Source organism: Watersipora subatra, chromosome 1 (genome assembly GCF_963576615.1).
Source record: "Watersipora subatra chromosome 1, tzWatSuba1.1, whole genome shotgun sequence".
Taxonomy (NCBI): Eukaryota; Metazoa; Bryozoa; class Gymnolaemata; order Cheilostomatida; family Watersiporidae; genus Watersipora; species Watersipora subatra.
The window spans coordinates 20,103,318-20,123,811 of NC_088708.1; the positions used below are offsets into that span (position 1 = coordinate 20,103,318).

Consider the following 20,494-nt stretch of genomic DNA (forward strand, 5'->3'; position numbering starts at 1 on the left):
ATTAAAATGTTTTATTTATTTATTTAACAATAAAATTTTAAATATTTATTGTTAAAATTTATACTTTTATGTTGGTTTATTTTAGGGATGTACAGCATTAACTTTTTTTATCTGATGGCGTTTCATTGTATCCTATCCCAACATATTCTGTTTTCCGGCAGCGCATGCTCGGTTCACAACCGGTGTAATCATAGGTCGTCGATAGTTGCTTTGCAGACAGACACAGGTACGGTAGATCTTATCCGCTAAATTTGTTGTCATCGAAGCTGGAAAGTTATATTTTGATTAGGCTGTAGTACAATATTGGTAGACTAGTACTGGTATACATAATATTTGCGTGCAGTTTTTATATAAAACGCAAAATTTGGTGAGTGATTCAAACCGAAACTAATAAAATGAAGCCGGCCGGCTTAGGCTGATGCGCCGTATATAGCTATCGAATATGTGCATAAGAAAACTGTATTCTCGTACTAGTGTAGATACAGCAGACTTTAGCATGATCTGTATAGTCTGTTGGTATTTTTGTGGTAATCACAATAACTAATGAATCGATAATAACCTACACCGCTGGTACCCAATATTTATGTTGTAAATACGTTTCAGCACTTAGGTTTTTCCATCACTGAATTAGTAACACTTTAGGGATATAGGCGTGTCAAACTTTTTCTTAGCATGTTTCTTTAAGGCAAACAGCTGTTTGTAACCACTGGCCTCAGTCTGTTGTTTATCCTTGATTTGGCCGTGTCTCATTACGAAGTAGGCAAGTTGCAATGTTATGAACATAAATTTTTGTTTTGGCGTAGTTTTCATTTAAGTTGGATAGTCTTTAATCGAAGCCAATTGTAGGGAAAGCTTACATTGGGTGGATTTTCCTATATACTTTTTTTATCGCCATATGGATTGTGGGGTAAAAAGAAGGGATTACTTCATATCTCAGGGCATATTTGATACGTTTAACCCTTCAGCATCAGCAAATGTACATTCTTTACATCATTGCATGCTGTAAATTTCATTTTAATATGCAGACTTGTAACATAATAACTCAAATTTGTAGGAGAATGCACATGTTAAGTTTTATTGCCTTATATTTGACACCTAAAGATAATTGTCTATTTGATAACTACTATTTGACAATAATTTTTGAAAGTCATTGTTTTTAATTCAGTTTGTACTTGGTAGCAATGGTATCTGATATATGGATGTAGTGCAAGGTATGTGCAGTTGCGAAAAGTGTGTCATTAATAGTTATGCACTGCGTAATGATATTGTAAAGGGATGATTCATAAAATGTTATGTAAATAAACGTTCATTTCTTACTGATGCAGGCGTTAGCATTTTGGTGGCAAACCTATTTTGACGCACAACGTTGCTTTTTAGGCGTTATGTGAATTACAGTGTTCGTTAAGCACTGTCAATAACATGTTAGATCGATCTTATTAAAGATTGATATTGCGAAGATATAGAACCCCAAAAAGTGTTAGTCTATACTACATTGAAAGATTCTGTGCATCAATGAATGTCAAAGTACTGTCTGTAGCGGTTATACAAACAATGTATCAAGGTCTGTAGCGGCAATACATAATTCAGCCACGCGCAACCACAAATTTCTAGCCACATTCATTGCTTTGGGGCTTGTCGACTACTTTGTGGCGTAATAAGGTCATCTTTCATGTTCAGTATTTTCTCGATCGGTCATTCAAGTATCATAAATCTAATCCTTTCGATCTGCTTCATGTCCATTTTTGCAGGTGTAACAGCGACAAATTACTGTCGTTTTATTGATCTAATGTATCGACCTTTTCCCAATCAAATCTGTCATGTAGATGTATTTACATTGCCATTTACGTTATGCATCAGTTGGCTATCACTATCAATATAGGTTGAACCAAGTTTGTGGTCTTAAATTTCTTCCTTTTTTCTCTAGAAAAGGTCCAGATTTTCCAATGTGGTTTTTCTCTTTGTTGTATAAACGCATCTTGAGCATCTTTTGTTGTTGCTCAAAGCCTTAGTTTGTTTTACATCGTTGTTATGTCACTAGCCTATTAATTCTTTACTATAATAAGAGCCGTGTCCGGCTGTCCGAAGCCACACTAAGAGCGTTACGGAAAATATTGTCTTGGACGGTAATCAAACCTGAGTGTCAGATTCAAAGACGAGCACGTTTCCACTACACCACTTTGTCACATGACTATTTCACATAATAATCTTCTATATGCTCATTTTTCGTGACGATCTATCACAGTGTCGGGATTGGAAAGCGTACTGGTGTGGAACAATGCTGCAAGCCATTTGTGACACTGAACCTTTTTGGCGAAGTTGATAAAGAGTGCTTCCTTATTAAAAAGCAAATAATGCAACAAAGAGTTTGCTAAAAATTAATATTTCGTCCGCAGAAGTTCTACTATAAAATGGTTTAAACAACAGCTATTCTTAGCCGATGTCATGATGACACGTATTCATTGGTTGTCAAAGACAAAATGCCGCTGCATTGTCTTTGCTTTGTAACAAAAAATGCCATATATTCATATCAATGTTATTTCAAAACACTTACGTTAAAATTTAATTGGCTAGCGTTGTCTTAGGTTGTTTTACAGTTGAGGGCTTACAATATTGTGTATAGATTAACTCCCAAAGTTAATACATGCTATCAAAGTTTGTGAACTATTGAATGTTATTGAAAAGTATTGTCAATTCATATTTCCGTTTGCATGCTGCATCAATATAGTTTTAGTCTGACGCAGAAGTTATAATTTTTCTTTATCAGATGTGTCGATTCTGCATAGATTTTAAGTCGCTTGCCTGCTTTGTCTTCCAAATACAAGTTATTTAATGAGCGCAACAATGCAGACCATTAATGATAGTTCCTTTTTCATTTATTGAATTTCTTTCGTTGAGTATACCATTCTAATCTTCTATTGCACTATTTCACCACAGATACATGTTAAATGATACACATATACCGAGTGATGTATTTAGCTTTAATATAATGCTTTGGAAAGTTTATTTATATATGTTTTTTAGATCAAACTACTCAACATGTATATCTGCTCAAGAGCATTTGCGCCTGTTGCCAGAAATGTGGTAAGTACTTACCCACCTCTTCTGAGAAAAATTAACTTTTAATTAGGCTCAGTGCCATCGGTGTATGATTAGTGAAACAAAGGCACAAAATTGAAGATACTGGTCTGAACCCACAAAATTTCCATGTTGATGTTAATATTGCCTTCAGTTTGACAATTTTTTGAACACGGTCCATCTGTTGAACCGAAAGTTGTCAGTATATTTAAAGTTGTGTAGGGATTTTCCAAGTAGTACATGTCGCCATGCTTCACAAAACTTTGGTTTTATTGGTTTTAATTTTTTGTAGTAAGTTTATGTAAGCGTTGTCTAATACTACAACACATTAGTAATGACTAATATGTTAGTAATGTTCAATGATTATCGAAGGGCACATTGTGTGTGTGTGCGTGTGTGTGTGTGTGCTGTTACATGTTTTGGAAGACTTTGTTCTTCTATTCAAACTATTTATTTGCAAGCAGGATTTGAAAGTCGTTAAATAATTGTAAATTTATCTCAGAGCTGAAGCCTTACTCCCTTGCTAAGAATGAATCGAGCTCATAAGTTCTTTGTATTCTTGTAGGTTGCAAGGACAGCATCCCGGCCCATGGTAGTCAGCACAGCAAATTTCCACACAAGTCCTCTGAGACAAGATATTGATCAGGCTGCCAAGTATATAGGGGCAGGAGCTGCCACTGTAGGAGTTGCAGGATCAGGTAATTTTGTGAATACTTACTTCTTGCATCATCTCACTCTGTACTGCAGCCCCACAAGTATATCATATTTTGTCCCTTGTGACAAGTAGTGTTGTTGTTGCAGGTGCTGGCATTGGAACAGTCTTCGGCAACCTAGTAATTGGATATGCTAGAAATCCCGGATGCAAACAGCAACTATTCACATTCGCTATCCTCGGCTTTGCTTTATCAGAAGCTATGGGTCTTTTCTGTCTCATGATGGCATTCCTCATGTTGTTTGCTTTTTAGTGGCAGCCATCGAGACTTTAAAAAGACTTTTCTAGATAAAATATTAATCCATGTAACAACAGGTGAATTATGTGTATGCCGTGTTTGGATGGGAGAAAAACGCCACTTAGGTGTTAAATGCACCAGCTCCAGTTGGTCACGCTGTTTTGTTTTCACCGAGTTTGCGTAATAATAATTTATACTATTGTCTGGTGTACCACTGTTTGTGTTTGTTTCCATGACTTGACTGCCTTGGGCTTCCAGTGGGTACTCAGTTGTGATTCGTTTCTGGCGTGTCAATAAAAGGAGCTGTTTCTACACCAGTATTGCCTAATTTATTTGCTATTCAAACAAGATGTTGTAACTATCGTAGTATGAATTTTCGCTCCTTTTCACGAGAAATTGGTGCACTAAATTCCATGCTTGTTATTAAGGGTCTAGGACCTCAGGAGTGGGCAACCCTTTTAAGAGAAGGGCCATTTTGCAAAATTGAACTATTGCTAAATGCCGCATCATACAACCCTGATTCGGTATTTTCTGTCTCTATTAAAATTTCAAAAAGTAGCATATAATATACAACATGAATACAATACAAGAATAAACGTGTATGTATTGGCTTTATAAATGACAGTAGATAAAGTATGGAGATACGAAATAAAATATTTTTATAATATTCATAGTTATTGAGAAGCTTGCTGTTGGATATTTTAAGTTAATTAGTTAGGTTCTATTCTTGATGTGCACAGACGCAAACTATGCAGCAGATGACTGTCGGTCAGATTGATTTTAATGTGCTTCATTTTAGAAAATAGTTGCTCACAGGTATATGTACTTCCAAACAAGCAGCCAAATCTTCTGGCAAACTGCTTTAAATTACAGTAATCTGCAGTTGGTAAGGACTTATAAATGTCAATTAGGTGCATCTCTTTGAAATTTTGGATGAAAATGCCATCCTCTTGCAGCGCGATCAGTTCAAGCTAGAGCTGGATAGCTGCTGAGCTTATCTCACAAGTACAAGGCAATGAGCGGATGGATGGTCATCTCACTTCTGAACTCTGTAAAATGAGAGGAAATTTCCTCCCGAAGTTCTACCACTCTGAGCATAGCTATCCAGGATCTCGCTGTTGCCATTAAAACAGATTTAAGTGATCAACTTTTTTTCACGCAGACTTTGCTCATAGAGCTGAAGATCTCTTTCAAATGTTCGGGGGTGCTTAAACAAGTCATTTACCAACTTTTCTTATCTTTGAAGCCTCACATTGAATTGAAATAATTTTTGAGAGATATCATTTAAGAACACGAAGTTCTTGAAGCTCCATTCGTTTCAACTTCAGAAATAAAATTATCTCATCTAGTAATAGCCAGAAATGTTGCAATGGCAAAAACAAACAACCAATCATCGAAAGGGAATGGTCGTAAACAGTTATTAAACTATTAAAATTATTATTTATTTGTAAGCAACTACATTATTGCAGTGTATGCTATGTGTAAGACAAACCTGTAACTGTGATCTAAATACATGTATAGAAATATCACAGATCACGAATTGGATGATAAATAGATGACATATTTTAGTAAGTACGTGTATGTACGTTATATAACACTATCTATGACTACTCTGCGAAAGTTAAAAGCCAACTGAAGATTCCACTTGATGTGAGGGACCCTACACAATGCTTTCAATAAAATCTCACCGATATGTAGCATTTTTTATATTTAGTGCATTGTACTCATTCAAACGCATCTATATATGCAAAATTACTGAGATGGGTGAAAGGGCCACACAATAAATGGCAAAGGGCCACATGCGGCCCACGGGCCGCACGTTGCCCACCCCTGGTCTAGGTGGTAATTACAGTTGGGTGGGTATGTTGCTGTGAGCCTTCAGAAAATGGCTTTTAGGTGATATCACCATGAATGCAGTTGGTCATTAACATCCAAATTAAAAAATTCGAAAAAAGTATCTACAGCGGTAAAGTTGCAATTGAAATTCATTTTGATAAGTTGCGAGTGGATATATTACAAAACGACAAGACTCTTACATATAGAAGCTTAATGAACAACAACATAAACAAGAATTATACTATTTTATATTATATATAGAATGTTAAATAATTTTTTTCGCAAAAATATGCAGCGTGAATAATCGTAGTCAGTTAAATCACAGAAGATACTTTTGCTGTATAGTTACTGCGTTTATTCATTTACGGCTGGTTTTGTAAGTCTCTTCGGTCCCTTCCTTGTTGGGCCCTTGGGCTTGTCAAAAGCTCGTTTAGCTACATTTTTGGGAGGGTGAACCTCGTCATAGAGATATTGATCATTCACTATATCACTTCCAACTGATACCTCCAACTGCAACATAAAAACAGCCTGACACAAAAGTGAATCTAGATTCTATTAAGAGAGTATACAGGATACTAACTTAAATTTGACCTATAACAAATAAAATAACAAGCATACAAACAATATTTTTCGCAGGCTTTGCTCAGCTGAGCCATTTGTAAGGTAAGCAACAACGTCTAATGCACAATAATAGTGAATAGCAGATAAGAAGTAATACAAGAGTTTAGTTCATTCCAGCATTAGATTACACTGAATACATCTTTTATCAGTCTGGTTTTGATCACAGATTGAGGCATTATCTTCTGTTAAAAATCAGTATTTTTACTCAAGAAGACAACTCCAAAGCAAGTGGAGCTGTTGTCACTACAGTTGTCACTTTTGTGATAACAGCTAATCATCTTTATCATTTTTGCACTGGTCGTAAATAAAGTTCATATTCATAACTGATCCTTATCATAGTAGAAATACATTGATAAATGTCAACTGCTGCATCTGACATGTGAGATTACTGACCTTTTTTGTTATTTCCAGGTGCATTTGACTTTCAAGAGCATCCAGTAAAGTTGACTTGCAGCTTGAATACAACATTCGCTCCTTTATAGGGCATTTATACTCTGGGTTGCTATATAGGAAGACTACAACATCCAAAAGGACGATAGATGCGCAAGTCAAAAAGAACAACAATCAAAAAGAGAAAAGCTGCACTAAAAAAATCGGTTAGACTCTGGAGTTATTAGTTATTTTGACTACGAGAAATGATGTTTACAACTAAACATTGGATTTTGCATTTACATCAACTGCAACCCGAATTGATAATCCCTGTCAAACATTCATAAAACGGATGTACAGTAAATATATACAGTCGCCAAGGAAAAATGGGAAGTACATGTACATGATAACAAAACGTTACTAAGATTGTAGGCGTGTATTTGTTCAACAAAGCATAGAGCTCAAAATTACAAGTCTCACCTAATGACTGCAAGTAGTCTCCTTCGTGTGAATGTTGGTATAGGAACAGATGGTACCTTGCATGGTCTGTAGGAAACCTTGAGTTGAGTGACTCGGCATCTGTATCCTCACAGTTGTCTAATTCTATTGTCTCATTCTCCAAGTCTATCCTCTGTTTAATATACAATGTAATATACATGTATGTATATAATGTATAGTATACATAAATATACTTACCTAACTACGCGATTATATGTAACCTCTATGAGTAAAATCTCAACTCAGCGGCCAAAGAGCAAACCTATATATATACTTATTATTATATATATTTATTATATACCGTAAAACCTCTAATTGAACGCCACCACGAAAGAAGGGTTGAAAAATAGAGGCCCATCCTCTATTTGAACAGCGCCTCCATTTGACTGCCACTTTGATTATCTTTGATTTTTATGAACCCATAATATCAATTGATCAGCAGAAAAATGTCTACAAAATCGTATTAATAATGAATCATTTACATTAATAATCAATTCTCTAATTGTACGAATCTAAAGCTTTTTGCTTTTTTTCGTTAAAACTTTGAAAGCAACACCATAGAAATAATCAATAACGGTCTTAGGCTAATAGTAGTTCCTTGTTTAATGTTGTCTTGGTACTTCAAAGTACATGTACCTATATAAAAAACGGTTAGAATTTACTTTGGTAGATGAGATTTGAAAGGAACACCATAGAAACAATAACTGTCTCAGGCTAACACTAGTTCATTGTTTAACGTGGTCTTAATACTTCAAAGAGCATGCATATAAAAACGGTTTGCAAGTTTTGAGCCCAAGGTTACGTTTAGCGAGCAAAGTTTTACGTGTTGCATTTGTGTTAAATGCAACGCGTAAAAGTTTTCCAGAAAATTGTTTGGACGCCAATATCGACTAGTTCAGCAGTGCAGAAGAAGAGTTGAGGCCGGAAGATATTGGACGAGAAGATTTTTGTTTTATCGAAAGCGACAGTCAGGACGCAGCTATCCGAGCAAACGATGGAAACATTTTTATTTTTAAAGCGTAAATTTTTGCTTCTGCATGTAATATCAGTATGATTCGTTTATGTCACTTGTTCATAAATATATATTTGTAGCATTCGATAGATTGTTATTGTATAACTTATAAACATGCAAATTTATAACATGTTATTTGATAGCATCCTTGTGGCTTTTAACACGGCTTTCAATGAATTGATGCTCATAATTCCATTTCTATTGCACATAAAAAGCTAGTTTCGGGTGCAAACTGTAGCAATCATATCAAAGAGTGCAATGAGCTTCAATTCAACAATGTTAAACATAGATATTAAATGAAAATATGTCTTCAAACTTAAAATGAAATAAAAATTGAAAATGCTAATGAATTGCAAAAAAGGACACAGTCTAGGTATAATATTATCGCAGGTCAATTGCAAGCAAAAGATATCAATTGGTAGAGATATTTCTCAGTTTCTCAATACATATTTATTAAGAGATCTTTGACAAGTTGGAGGTAAGTTAGCAGATTTATTGCATCCAAAAGGTTTAATATCGCTCCACCGACAAAAGAGAGCAAAATATAGGCGACATTCTCTTTGCCAGTAATAGGGCTAAATTTATCTTGTGAAAATTCTGACAAGCCAATTGAAAAATACACCACCAGCCTCTAATTGAACGTCGCCTCCAATTGACCACCACTATAGGGGAAGGGTTGAAAAATAGAGGTTTTACAGTATACGTTTATTATATATTTATAATATATATTTATTACACATACATTTAGTACATATATATTTACAACATATATATATTTATTACATATATTTATAATATATATTTATAATATATATTTATTATATATATATTTATTACACATATATTTAATACATATATATTTATAACATATATATTTATTACATATATATTTATTATATATATATTTATTATATAACACAAACACTAGAAGAATTGTTACAATAAAACTAGTTATGTCTCATCAAACTGGAATAATAAGTGAATTTTTATAAGCAGTGACTAGCCATACACTGGCTTGTATCGATCAATGAAGCAAGTTTAAAGCCTCTAAGCTCACTCTTTTACGTTTCCGTCTGCTTGGTATAAACTGTAGCGGTTTGTTTGTAGGATCAACCTTCAAAGTTTTACAAAATAATGTTTATATTATTAATTGTTTAACTATCCCAATGAATAGAAAAAATCAGTATGTTAAATTTTAATGAAATTTGTTGCAATACCAAGAAAAGGAGTTGATTATGTGAAACGAGTGCTCCCAGGACTTAGTAGTGCTTTGCTTCCCGGCAGATCATGTGTCAACTCCAGTTAACAACTCAACGAAGCTACTAAACCCTTTACAACATGGTATGCGTACTCACAATTTGCACATAATTGACGGCTCCTTGTCTTAACCGCTCCACACTGTTGAGAACTTCATCTGAGATAGGAAAGGCAACTCCCTGCACTGTTTGATGCTTGCTGTTTACATTGATATGATGGTTTGTTTCAGTTTCCTTTACTAGTTTCAATTCTTCTTCAGCAAAAGTAAGAGGAGCGGCAGCTGACTGTGCCACGACATGTGCCTTGTAGCCTGAGAATGACACATCTGTCTACAAGAGGCAGAAATAACATCAGCAACCAGCTGAATGCTGATCTCTGGATGTGAAAATAGCTAATTACATACGAATGCCATTACCAAAAATGACTCTTGTAGTATGCAGTGTCTATAGATATACTTACAGGGACTGTGCCAAAAACTTCTTCTCGAATCTGACCTCCACCAAAAGTTTTTTTGACTGTAGCCCTTGTGGCTGCATACAGCATTTTCTCTCTCACCTGTAAGGAAAGTTGCCAACTGAACCAGTATAAAGTCAAACTTAAACAATTAATTACATAAATAAGAAGCAGACACAAGAGTAACTTTATAAAAACAAAATAGTCTTTGTTGATATCGCACAGGCGCAAAATCAGGAGAATATGCCAAGAATATCCACTCATATCCCAATTCATTCATGCTGTCCAATCTGTATAAGATGTAGCAGGGCTGTTTCTCCTCCAGAGCTGGTAATACCATAGCATCATAATCTGTAATTAAACATATTAAAATTGTTATAGATCATAAATGCTCTTGAAGTAGGAGACATACATGTATAGCAAACCTGCTAGCAGCGACCATGATTGTGCTTAGCCTGATTAATAGACAACAACCTCACTGTAATTCGAGGGTTTCTTTGCGAACGCGACCTACTGTATGCTATATATATATATTACTTTGTGAAGTTTTTAGAATGTGTATGTGCCTAAAGACAAACTAATTACATGTGACGAATATGAAACCTCTATGGAATGTAATGACATAAATGGTTAAAATATTAATGCTATCTAACGCGAATCCAACTTACCATCTTCCCATGTGCCTTGTGGTGTAGCAGAGTCTGCCAGCACAAGTTTTTCTACAAAAGTAAGATCTGATATATATATATATATATATCTAGGCGTATATATTATACATATGTGTATATATAACATTATAAAATTGTAGCTTCTGTATGTACACAAGCCCCTCTCAAGGCTTTGAAAATAAAGCCCTTTAACCACATATACCTTTATATTACATGGCAATGGGTGCTTAGATGTGCATATCTCCTGTCCAAATATTTATCACATTCAAAATTAAATATTCAATCCCTGAATGCTAATGTGCACGATAACATTTATAAATTCCGCCTTGATATTTTATTAAGTCACTTAGACATATCAAGAAAAAAGTAAACAATTTATGTTTTTAATTCGTGTAACAACGCAATAATGTTGACGCAGTTATTTTGCATAAAATTCAATAAAGGAAAACATTATTTTATTACAAATATTACGTGAACAGCAAAACAAATGGGTAATTCATCAAATAGATGTATGCAAGTGGGGTATTGAATTTGAGGGATCCTGTCTGCTTAGGTATTAACAACACAGCCAGGCTAACAAACACAACATTCCTACTTGCCTTCCTTAATAGAAACCTTGATCAATCTGTGATCTTGCTTGTGTTGACCAAAGAATGACTGCAATTCTTCATCCGCTTCAAAGATAAAAAACACTTCATAGCAACTAAATTTTAATAGCTTGTGACTTTTATCTTACCAAACAACCTACTTGCGCAAGTAAATGTCAAGCAGTGTAACCGAGTTCAGGGATTATCCATTGCTAATTAAAGTCCTGCAAGCAGCAAGCACTCGCTTCACGTACAATCGTTTCCTATTCTTGGTATCGCAAAAAATTTCATTAAAATTGGACACACTGAACGTTTCTACTTATTGGCAGAGTTTAAAACTTATAACATAACAAATATTTGGTAAAACTTTGAAGGTGGATTTTACAAACAAGTAGCTGCATTTTGTAGCAAGCAGATGCTAACACAATAAACCACCGGCTAGCTTAGAGGTTCCAACTTGCCTTATTTATCGATACGAGCTATGGTATGGCTAGTCAACGTTTGAAACTAAAATCACCTGTTATTCCAGTTTGATGCGACATAACTAACTGTGTTGAAAAAAGTTTTCAGTAGTTGTGTTATATAATAAATGTATGGACATGTATATGATTAAAATACAAATATTACTTCCTCCCACTAGGAAATGGAGAAGTTATTGTCGCTATTTTTAAGCGTTCGGCTTGTAAACGAATTTTTATTACATTTACAAATGACGCATCGAATGACTTTACAATTATTTTCACATGTCTATGCAAATATAACATTGCGGATAGTTGCCACTATCCGTTGCTGAGATTTCCGTAATCAAAAGCTAGTCCAATGATCCCTGTCAATCTTTCTCATATTTCTTTATTACATACATGTGATATTTTCAGCAGTTGAGGTATGTAATTGTAACTTAATAAATACTTGAAAAGAAAAATAAATTAAACCATCTTTACACTATATATTGTCAACTTCCCTAGTTTATACATTGTTGTCTTCGGGCCTCAACTCACTTTGAAATTTTCTGTTCTCGCTCCTACATTTTGGATAATAGTGACAATATATAAACTTCTTGATATCAAACTTTGAATTTTTGTATTAATTGTGTAATTGCTTCTGACTATTGAAAATTAATGCGATGAAATCAATAAAGAATGTTAAACATAAAATTACAAAGGAATTAATAGTTGAAAAGCAGTACAACCAAAGTGTTTACTAAGAGCTTACATACAAGACCATGCTGCTGTAAATATTGTACTGGAAATAATAACATACATTAAATCGAAGTGGTTAGCATTGGGTATGCTATTTTATTTAAATTACAGTATAGTATCTTGATTAATATTAATATATTAAAAATGTCCCTTAGTTAATGGAGGAGAGCAACGCAGAACTTGAATAACACGCTTTTTGCCGCTGGTGCTAAATATACAGCCGCTCAACTGGGTTATTGGCCTGTAGTCATATCAACTAGTAATGTATACACCTGGTGGGAAGTCTTCAATTGGAGGTCGCAGCGTATCTTCAGGAAGAGCGGAGGTTGGTTACTTATATACTTAGTTGTGAATAAATGGTATGTTAAACTGATACCAGGAACCAGTGGCCTTTTCCATCACTGTAATGAGTACTCATGCACTTGTTGGTTAATCATTTAATTTTAACTGCTTGCTACATAAACATTCAACACAATAAGCTTGCATTGCATCATACAGGGAAGGTTCCTTGAACCAAGTCAACTTAAACTGCAAGCAACAGGTGGAACAATCGTTGAAAAGCCGAGGGATTTCGTCAGACCGGTAAGAAAAAATTGTGAGCTAGATCAGTATTTCTGTATTTTCTTTGTTGCATAATAGGCCTATGAGCAAATCTACATATATACCGTAAAACCTAATTGAACGCCTTGACGCTATATTTTTCAACCCTTCTCTAGTGGCGGTCAATTGGAGGTGGCGTTCAAATAGAGGCTGGTGTTGTATTTTTCAAATGACTCATCAAAATTTTGGGAAGATAAATTTAGCCCTTTTACGGGTGAAGCGAATGGCGCCGATATTGCTCTTTTTTTCTAATGGACCGATATTAAACCTTTTGGATGCAATAAATCTGCTAACTTACCTCTAACTTGTCAAAGATCTCTAAATAAAATATGCATTGGGAAGCCAAGAAATATTTCTACCAGTTGTTATCTATTGCTTGTGATTAATCTTCAATCATATTATAGCCTGTGTCTTGCTTTGCAATGTGTTAGCGCTTTCAATTTTTATTTTATTCTAAATTTGAAATCATATTTTTATTTTATATCTATATTTACTAATATTGAACAAAAGCTGATTGCACTCATTGAAGTGTTTGTCACAGTTTGCAATTAAAACTAGCGTTTTATGTGCCATAGAAGAAGAGTTACGAGCATCGACCAATTGTAAGATCAGATTACCGCAAAGATGGTATCAAGTAATATGCTGTAAATCTATAAGTCATATAATGATAATCTACCAAATGCTATAAAGATATATTCATGAGCAAGTGACATAAACTAACCATACTTATATTACATGCAGAAACAAAAATGAACGTTTTTAAAACAAAAATATTTGCATCATTTGCTCGAATAACTGCATTCTGATTGTTGGTTTCAATGGAATGAACATCTTCTGGTTGTCCAATACCTTCCACAGTGACTTCTGATGTCAAATCTTCTTCTGCACTGCGTAACTAGTCGATATCAGCATTTAAACAGTTTTTTGGCAAAGCAAAACTTTTACGCGCTGCATTTAGCACAAATGCAATGAGTAAAGGTTTTGCTCGCTAAACGTGACCGTTGTGCCATCGCAAATGTAAACCGTTTTTATATACGTACACTGGCGTTGTCTGGGTATTAAAAATCAGCTTATAAACAGTGAGAGGTAATGAGAGTTGCTCACCACTTGCCATTAGCCTGGCACATTGCCAATGGGTAATTTGAGTAAGCTTACTGATAAGATCTACCGCTTCTCATGACGTTGTGCTATCACATCGTGATGGAGAGCGGTAGCGTATTTGCTCCCATCTAGTGACATACATCGCCTAATGAATACATGAAGCTCGTGTGGCTGAATTGGTAAGGCAGTTGAACTGGCGAAGCTGAGGGTTCGAGATCAAATCTTCTGTGATATGGATTCTTTATTTCAAGATTTTAGTAGCTATAGCTGGAATGACACACATACCAACTTTGAGAGATATGTATATATACTATCTGTGCTACCTGGCATTGCCTGAGTATTACAAATCAGCTTAAAAGTAGTGAGAGGTGCCTGCCACTTGCTATTAGCCTGGCAGATTGCCAACGGAAAATTTTAGTAAGTTAACCATTGACAATCACTTACTTACGCAATCACCCTGCGTGGTATGTAAAGCCATTGGGTATGTGCTCCCATATAGCGGCTTATATCAGCAAGCTAACAACTCAATTTCTGTGACCTATCGGGTAGGGCGTCGGACTAGCGAATGTTAGGGTCCGAGATCAAATATTTTTCGTTACGGATTCTTTATTCCAAGACATTAATAGCTATAGCCGGAATGCAGACAGACGACATACAGACATTAAACATACTTTGGGAAATATATATAGATGTACATGTATTTCGAAGTATCAAGACAGCGTTAAACAAGGAGCTACTATTAGATTGAGACAGGTATTAATTATTTCTATAGTATTGCTTTCAAAGTTTTAACGAAAAACAAGCTGAAAGCTTTGGAGTTGGACAATGAGAGAAGTGATTGTTATTGATGTAAGCAATTCAATATTGGTATGATTTGGTGGACACTTTTCTACTGATCCATTGATATTATGGGTTCACAAAGATCAAAGGTTTGCGAAGTTGCGTTTAAATAGAGGGTGGTGTTCTATTTTTCAACCTTTCTGTCACAGTGGCGTTCACATATAGGTGGCGTTCACATAGAGGTGGCGTTCACATAGAGGTGGCGTTCACATATAGGTGGCGTTCACATAGAGGTGGCGTTCACATAGAGGTGGCGTTCAAATAAAGGTGGTGTTCACATAAAGGTGGCGTTTACATAGAGGTGGCGTTCACATAGAGATGGTGCTCAAATAGAAGTGGCGTTCAAATAGAGGTGACGTTTAAATAGAGGGGACGTTCAAATAGAAGTGACGTTCACATAGAGGTGGCGTTCAAATAGAGGTGGCGTTCAAATAAAGGCGGCGTTCAAATAGAAGTGGTGTTCAAATAGAGGTGACGTTCAAATAGAGGTGACGTTCAAATAGAGGTGACGTTCAAATAGAGGCTTTACGGTATATAAATCTCAAAATTTGTCATTCGTCTGTCCAGTTATAGCGATTAGTATCTAGCAATGACAAACACGTATTGTAAAAGACTTGATCTCAATACCTTCTGATCATCAGGCAATAACCTAACCAGTTAAGTTATGTGAGATGCATTGGATTAATTGGGTAATATGAGTTTTTACTTGGGTTAAGATACGCATAGCACTACATTATGCAACGCCACTAAAGCTTGCTCTCACGGCTCTTATTAGTTAGTTTAGCAATACGAATACTGGCTTACTCAAATTAGAAATTGGCAATGTGCCAGGCTAATGACAAGTGGTAGACAACTACATTACCTGCCACTGTGTATAAGCTTTTTTTATCACCCGTGCAACGCCGATCATTCGGCTAGTATTGTATATGAGCGGATTTGTTGACTGAATTTTTGTGCAGTGTTAATATTATACTTTATCATTTTGTCAACTCAATGATCAGCTCTCTCTGATTATTTATTTTAGCCAAAACAGAAATTTGAGGTAGTACTGACACATCGTATTGCTTACCTTTGCTCTTACTGTTAAAGTTCTCTTCTCTCATTCTAATTCTGTTCTGTTTTTGTGGGCTGCACAATCTCAGGTGCTCCTGAAAAGCTGTGAGTGCGCATTTCTTTTCTTTTGTGGTAAAACCTGTGGACGGGGGGGCTGAAAACATGTCCAAAGATATTTCGGTTTAACATTTAGGATTCTTTAGTTAAGGTGGAAAGCGAGCCTAACACAATGCCGCTAGACAAAAGGAAAATATGTTGAACCCTGTAACAGCCAATGACTAGTTCAGCTCAATACTCTGCAGGAAGCTCATGTTAGATGTACTCTGTAGATGTTTTGCCACATCTCATGCATGCCAATCAAACCATAGTATTTTTTTGCTGAGTTTACATATTTGACTTTGTTAGGTATTGTACTGGAAATGAAAGGCCTCATGCTAGTCTCTGTAGCGTGTATTGCTTGGCAAGCATGTCAACCTTCTGTGTGATTTATCTGCTAGCATGTTTTCTCAAAACAGAAAAAATGACATAAATTATTATAGCATAGTTGCATCTTGAGATTTGCACCATTAGTTCAGCTACATGCTTGCGGTTTTATTATCTGTTGCACACAGATAGTCAGTAGCATCCACTTCTGCTAATTATTTGTGTTCTGTTACTCTGACTTCTATACATCAACCAAAAGTATTTGTAACCTTCTTATACAAATTTATCTGGTAAACTCTACCATGACATGCATGATACAGAGAGAATGTCATCAAGACCCCAGTGAGAGCGTATTATTTATAGGTCTATTGCAGATGGCGGTTAGGCATGCGCAGTCTATAAATTAGCAATTGCAGCTACAAGGATAAAGTAGTGATGGTGGCATTTGCTAATTGAACACGCCATGTTGCCATAGCAATTAATAGTTTGGTATGCAAATACAATGGTTAGTTCAACACATACTATTTACTGTTATTTGAGTGTGTAATATCTATTGGTAGTTGGGTATGTAATATCTATTGGTAGTTGGGTATGTAATATCTATTGCTAGTTGGGTATGTAATATTTATTGCTAGTTGGGTATGTAATATCTATTGCTAGTCGGGTATGTAATATCTATTGCTAGTCGGGTATGTAATATCTATTGCTAGTTGGGTATGTAATATCTATTGCTAGTTGGGTATGTAATATCTATTGCTAGTTGGGTATGTAATATCTATTGCTAGTCGGGTATGTAATATCTATTGCTAGTCGGGTATGTAATATCTATGGCTAGTCGGGTATGTAATATTTATTGCTAGTTGGGTATGTAATATCTATTGCTAGTCGGGTATGTAATATCTATTGCTAGTCGGGTATGTAATATCTATTGCTAGTTGGTTATGTAATATCTATTGCTAGTCGGGTATGTAATATCTATTGCTAGTCGGGTATGTAATATCTATGGCTAGTCGGGTATGTAATATCTATTACTAGTTGGGTATGTAATATCTATTGCTAGTCGGGTATGTAATTTTTATTGCTAGTCGGGTATGTAATATCTATTGGTAGTCGGGTATGTAATATCTATTGGTAGTTGGGTATGTAATATCTATTGCTAGTTGGGTATGTAATATCTATTGCTAGTTGGGAATGTAATATCTATTGCTAGTCGGGTATGTAATATCTATTGCTAGTCGGGTATGTAGTATCTATTGCTAGTCGGGTATGTAATATCTATTGCTAGTCAGGTATGTAATATCTATTGCTAGTTGGTTATGTAATATCTATTGCTAGTCGGGTATGTAATATCTATTGCTAGTTGGGTATGTAATATCTATTGCTAGTCGGGTATGTAATATCTATTGCTAGTCGGGTATGTAATATCTATTGCTAGTTGGGTATGTAATATCTATTGCTAGTTGGGTATGTAATATCTATTGCTAGTTGGGTATGTAATATCTATTGGTAGTTGGGTATGTAATATCTATTGCTAGTTGGGTATGTAATATCTATTGCTGGTTGGGTATGTAATATCTATTGCTAGTTGGGTATGTAATATCTATTGCTAGTTGGGTATGTAATATCTATTGCTAGTTGGGTATGTAATATCTATTGCTAGTTGGGTATGTAATATCTATTGCTAGTTGGGTATGTAATATTTATTGCTAGTTGGGTATGTAATATCTATTGCTAGTTGGGTATATAATATCTATTGCTAGTTGAGTGCATCATTACAAGTAATCCATAACTGCGCTAAGCCACTATACAGATTTTCACCCAATTTACTCTTTTCCATTGTCCAAAGTTTGATAAAGTTTAAAACATGTTTATATTTTGGTAGGCTCTTGACTTTCGTCTAACAAAAGACACTGGAGTGGTAAGGTCAGTGGGAGATAGCAGTTCTCAACCTTCTCATGTACCGCCAAGAAGGGCGCATAGTGGAGATGCCCAGCATATCGCAGGTACTTTTCTCATTCATTGTGGCTAAAATATATATATATACATGTATACACTCATAATGTAAAACACAGTTATAGTTTAGCCTTGGCTCTTATATATATTCGTGACATGGCCGTTACAGCGTACGCCGCGAGGAGGGGTTTGTACTTTGGCAATTTTATCCCAGTTATGGCACATCTCATAGTTTTAGCTTATAATCTTGTCCTGTCTCTGGTTTCCGCTGTCCAGTGTTACAGAGTGATAATAATAAGTTTCTCTATGTATGAGCTATCTCACTTATTCCTGTGTTATTATGGTCATAGTTGGGTTATGAGAAGTTGTTCTCCCTTGCAGCTGCAATAGCCACTTGGCAAGTACTGAGCATATTTATGTATCTCAGCTATAGTTTATATATAAATGTTGTGTATTCTCGTGTTTCCTTCGACCCTGTTTTCCTTGTCACCAACCAATTGTACCAGTACAATGGTGTACATGAAGAAATGCAAGTGCACTTTAACACTTTTCGCTCGTAGTCATCTCTCTATCTCTTTTTATGCCCATGAATTCCATATTATGTAGGCTTTCATAATTGACTGGTATCACGTCACTATCAAAATTTGAAAAATTTCGACAAATACTCTCAGAAGTTTTGACAAAAAATCATTCTTAAAAATTGAACAAACAGTTCAATATGTGGTGCATCAGAAAAGTAGCGGTGTTTTAAGAATAGAAGAGCTTTCAGTAATAAAAGAGTTTTATCTTTTTGGTTGCAGGTGTGTTATATCCTAATAAAATAGGTTCAGATAGCTTCCACGTGGTGCTAGTTACATGCTTTTTAGTCCATGAACATGATAATAATAATAGACCAGCATTAATAGTAAGACTGTAACATATATTATATACAGTGTATATATATGTATATACACTGTATATACACTGTATATACACATCATATCAGTGTATCATATATGGTATTATATATATGGTATATATATATTTATCATATATGATACATATATATATACGGTATATATATATGTATATACAGTATATAAATACCTATATATATATATATATATATATATATATATACGGTATACCGTATATATAATCATGCTACAGACAGTACTGTTTTGGCTATTGAACCCTCATCACTGCAACGTAGAGCCGGCATGGGAGATAAATCCCATTGCCAATGAGAGTTGACTTCCTGCTATGAAACAACTAAGTTGTCTCACAGACTTTAAGAAAATCAATATACTGACACCAGAGTGCTCAAATCACAAAAAGTGACAAGCCTTGCACGAAGGCTAATAGTGTCACACCTCTCACAGAGCGCTCAACCAAACCAAAGAGAGGTAGCGCAATACTCATGCTACAGACAGTACCATTTTGGCTATTGAACCCTCATCAGTGCAACTCATAGTCGGCAAAGGAGATAACTCCCATTGCCATATATATATATACATATATATCACAAAATAGGATAAGGTTGTCATTTTGCTACCAACTGAGTTTACTCAGGCTCAACAGAACATGGCCGCAACGTTTTAACAGCCGATAAAGTATTTTATTTCTGGTATTTTTCTATTAGTAAGGCACTGACACATAATTCTGCAGACTCACCAATTTCGCTAAGTTAAATTTAAAAAAAAAAGTTTTTCATGTGTAGTTTTTTTAATTAACATTTTATAAATGTCTTCGCAACTTACTTACATTTTGTCTAGTCTGCTTTCTTGGCCAATCAAATTGTTACATTCTAAAATGCTCTACAAATTGGTCCATGAGGGCTGCTGCTTAAAATTCTGCAAATCGATATGACGGGTCTCTTCTTGTCAGTTTGTCTTTGATACCACTGGCAGCTGTAACCGTCACAACTATGACTCACTGGCAGCTGTAACAATCACAACTATGACCCACTGGCGGCTGTAACCATCACAACTATGACTCCCTGGCAGCTGTAACCATCACA

The 20,494-nt window shown here is 35.3% G+C and overlaps 3 protein-coding genes across 3 annotated transcripts in view; 2 read left to right on the forward strand and 1 right to left on the reverse strand.

The window, feature by feature from the left end:
* Nucleotides 1-154: 154 nt before the first annotated feature.
* On the forward strand, nucleotides 155-4,339 carry LOC137399417 (uncharacterized). Its single transcript, XM_068085560.1, has 4 exons — nucleotides 155-226; nucleotides 3,022-3,081; nucleotides 3,641-3,773; nucleotides 3,877-4,339. The coding sequence occupies exons 2-4, from the start codon at nucleotides 3,037-3,039 to the stop codon at nucleotides 4,038-4,040; spliced, it is 342 nt and encodes a 113-aa protein (XP_067941661.1). The 5' UTR covers nucleotides 155-226; nucleotides 3,022-3,036; the 3' UTR covers nucleotides 4,041-4,339.
* Nucleotides 4,340-5,722: 1,383 nt separating this feature from the next.
* On the reverse strand, nucleotides 5,723-11,978 carry LOC137398377 (twinfilin-2-like). The gene is made up of 9 exons (XM_068084488.1): nucleotides 11,844-11,978; nucleotides 11,339-11,413; nucleotides 10,740-10,790; nucleotides 10,295-10,422; nucleotides 10,078-10,173; nucleotides 9,717-9,947; nucleotides 7,332-7,482; nucleotides 6,876-6,997; nucleotides 5,723-6,371 (listed from the first exon to the last, which is right to left on the reverse strand). Exons 1-9 carry the CDS (start codon nucleotides 11,866-11,868, stop codon nucleotides 6,216-6,218), a joined length of 1,035 nt encoding a protein of 344 aa, XP_067940589.1. The 5' UTR covers nucleotides 11,869-11,978; the 3' UTR covers nucleotides 5,723-6,215.
* A 141-nt stretch (nucleotides 11,979-12,119) lies between these two features.
* Nucleotides 12,120-20,494, forward strand: part of LOC137398364 (leucine-rich repeat-containing protein 49-like) — a 36,167-nt gene continuing 27,792 nt past the window's right edge. Inside the window, exons 1-4 of the mRNA XM_068084473.1 lie at nucleotides 12,120-12,209; nucleotides 12,681-12,850; nucleotides 13,024-13,107; nucleotides 18,425-18,545. Of these exons, the coding sequence (XP_067940574.1) occupies nucleotides 12,788-12,850; nucleotides 13,024-13,107; nucleotides 18,425-18,545 (268 nt within the window). The 5' untranslated portion in view covers nucleotides 12,120-12,209; nucleotides 12,681-12,787. The remainder of the gene's footprint in view (nucleotides 12,210-12,680; nucleotides 12,851-13,023; nucleotides 13,108-18,424; nucleotides 18,546-20,494) is intronic.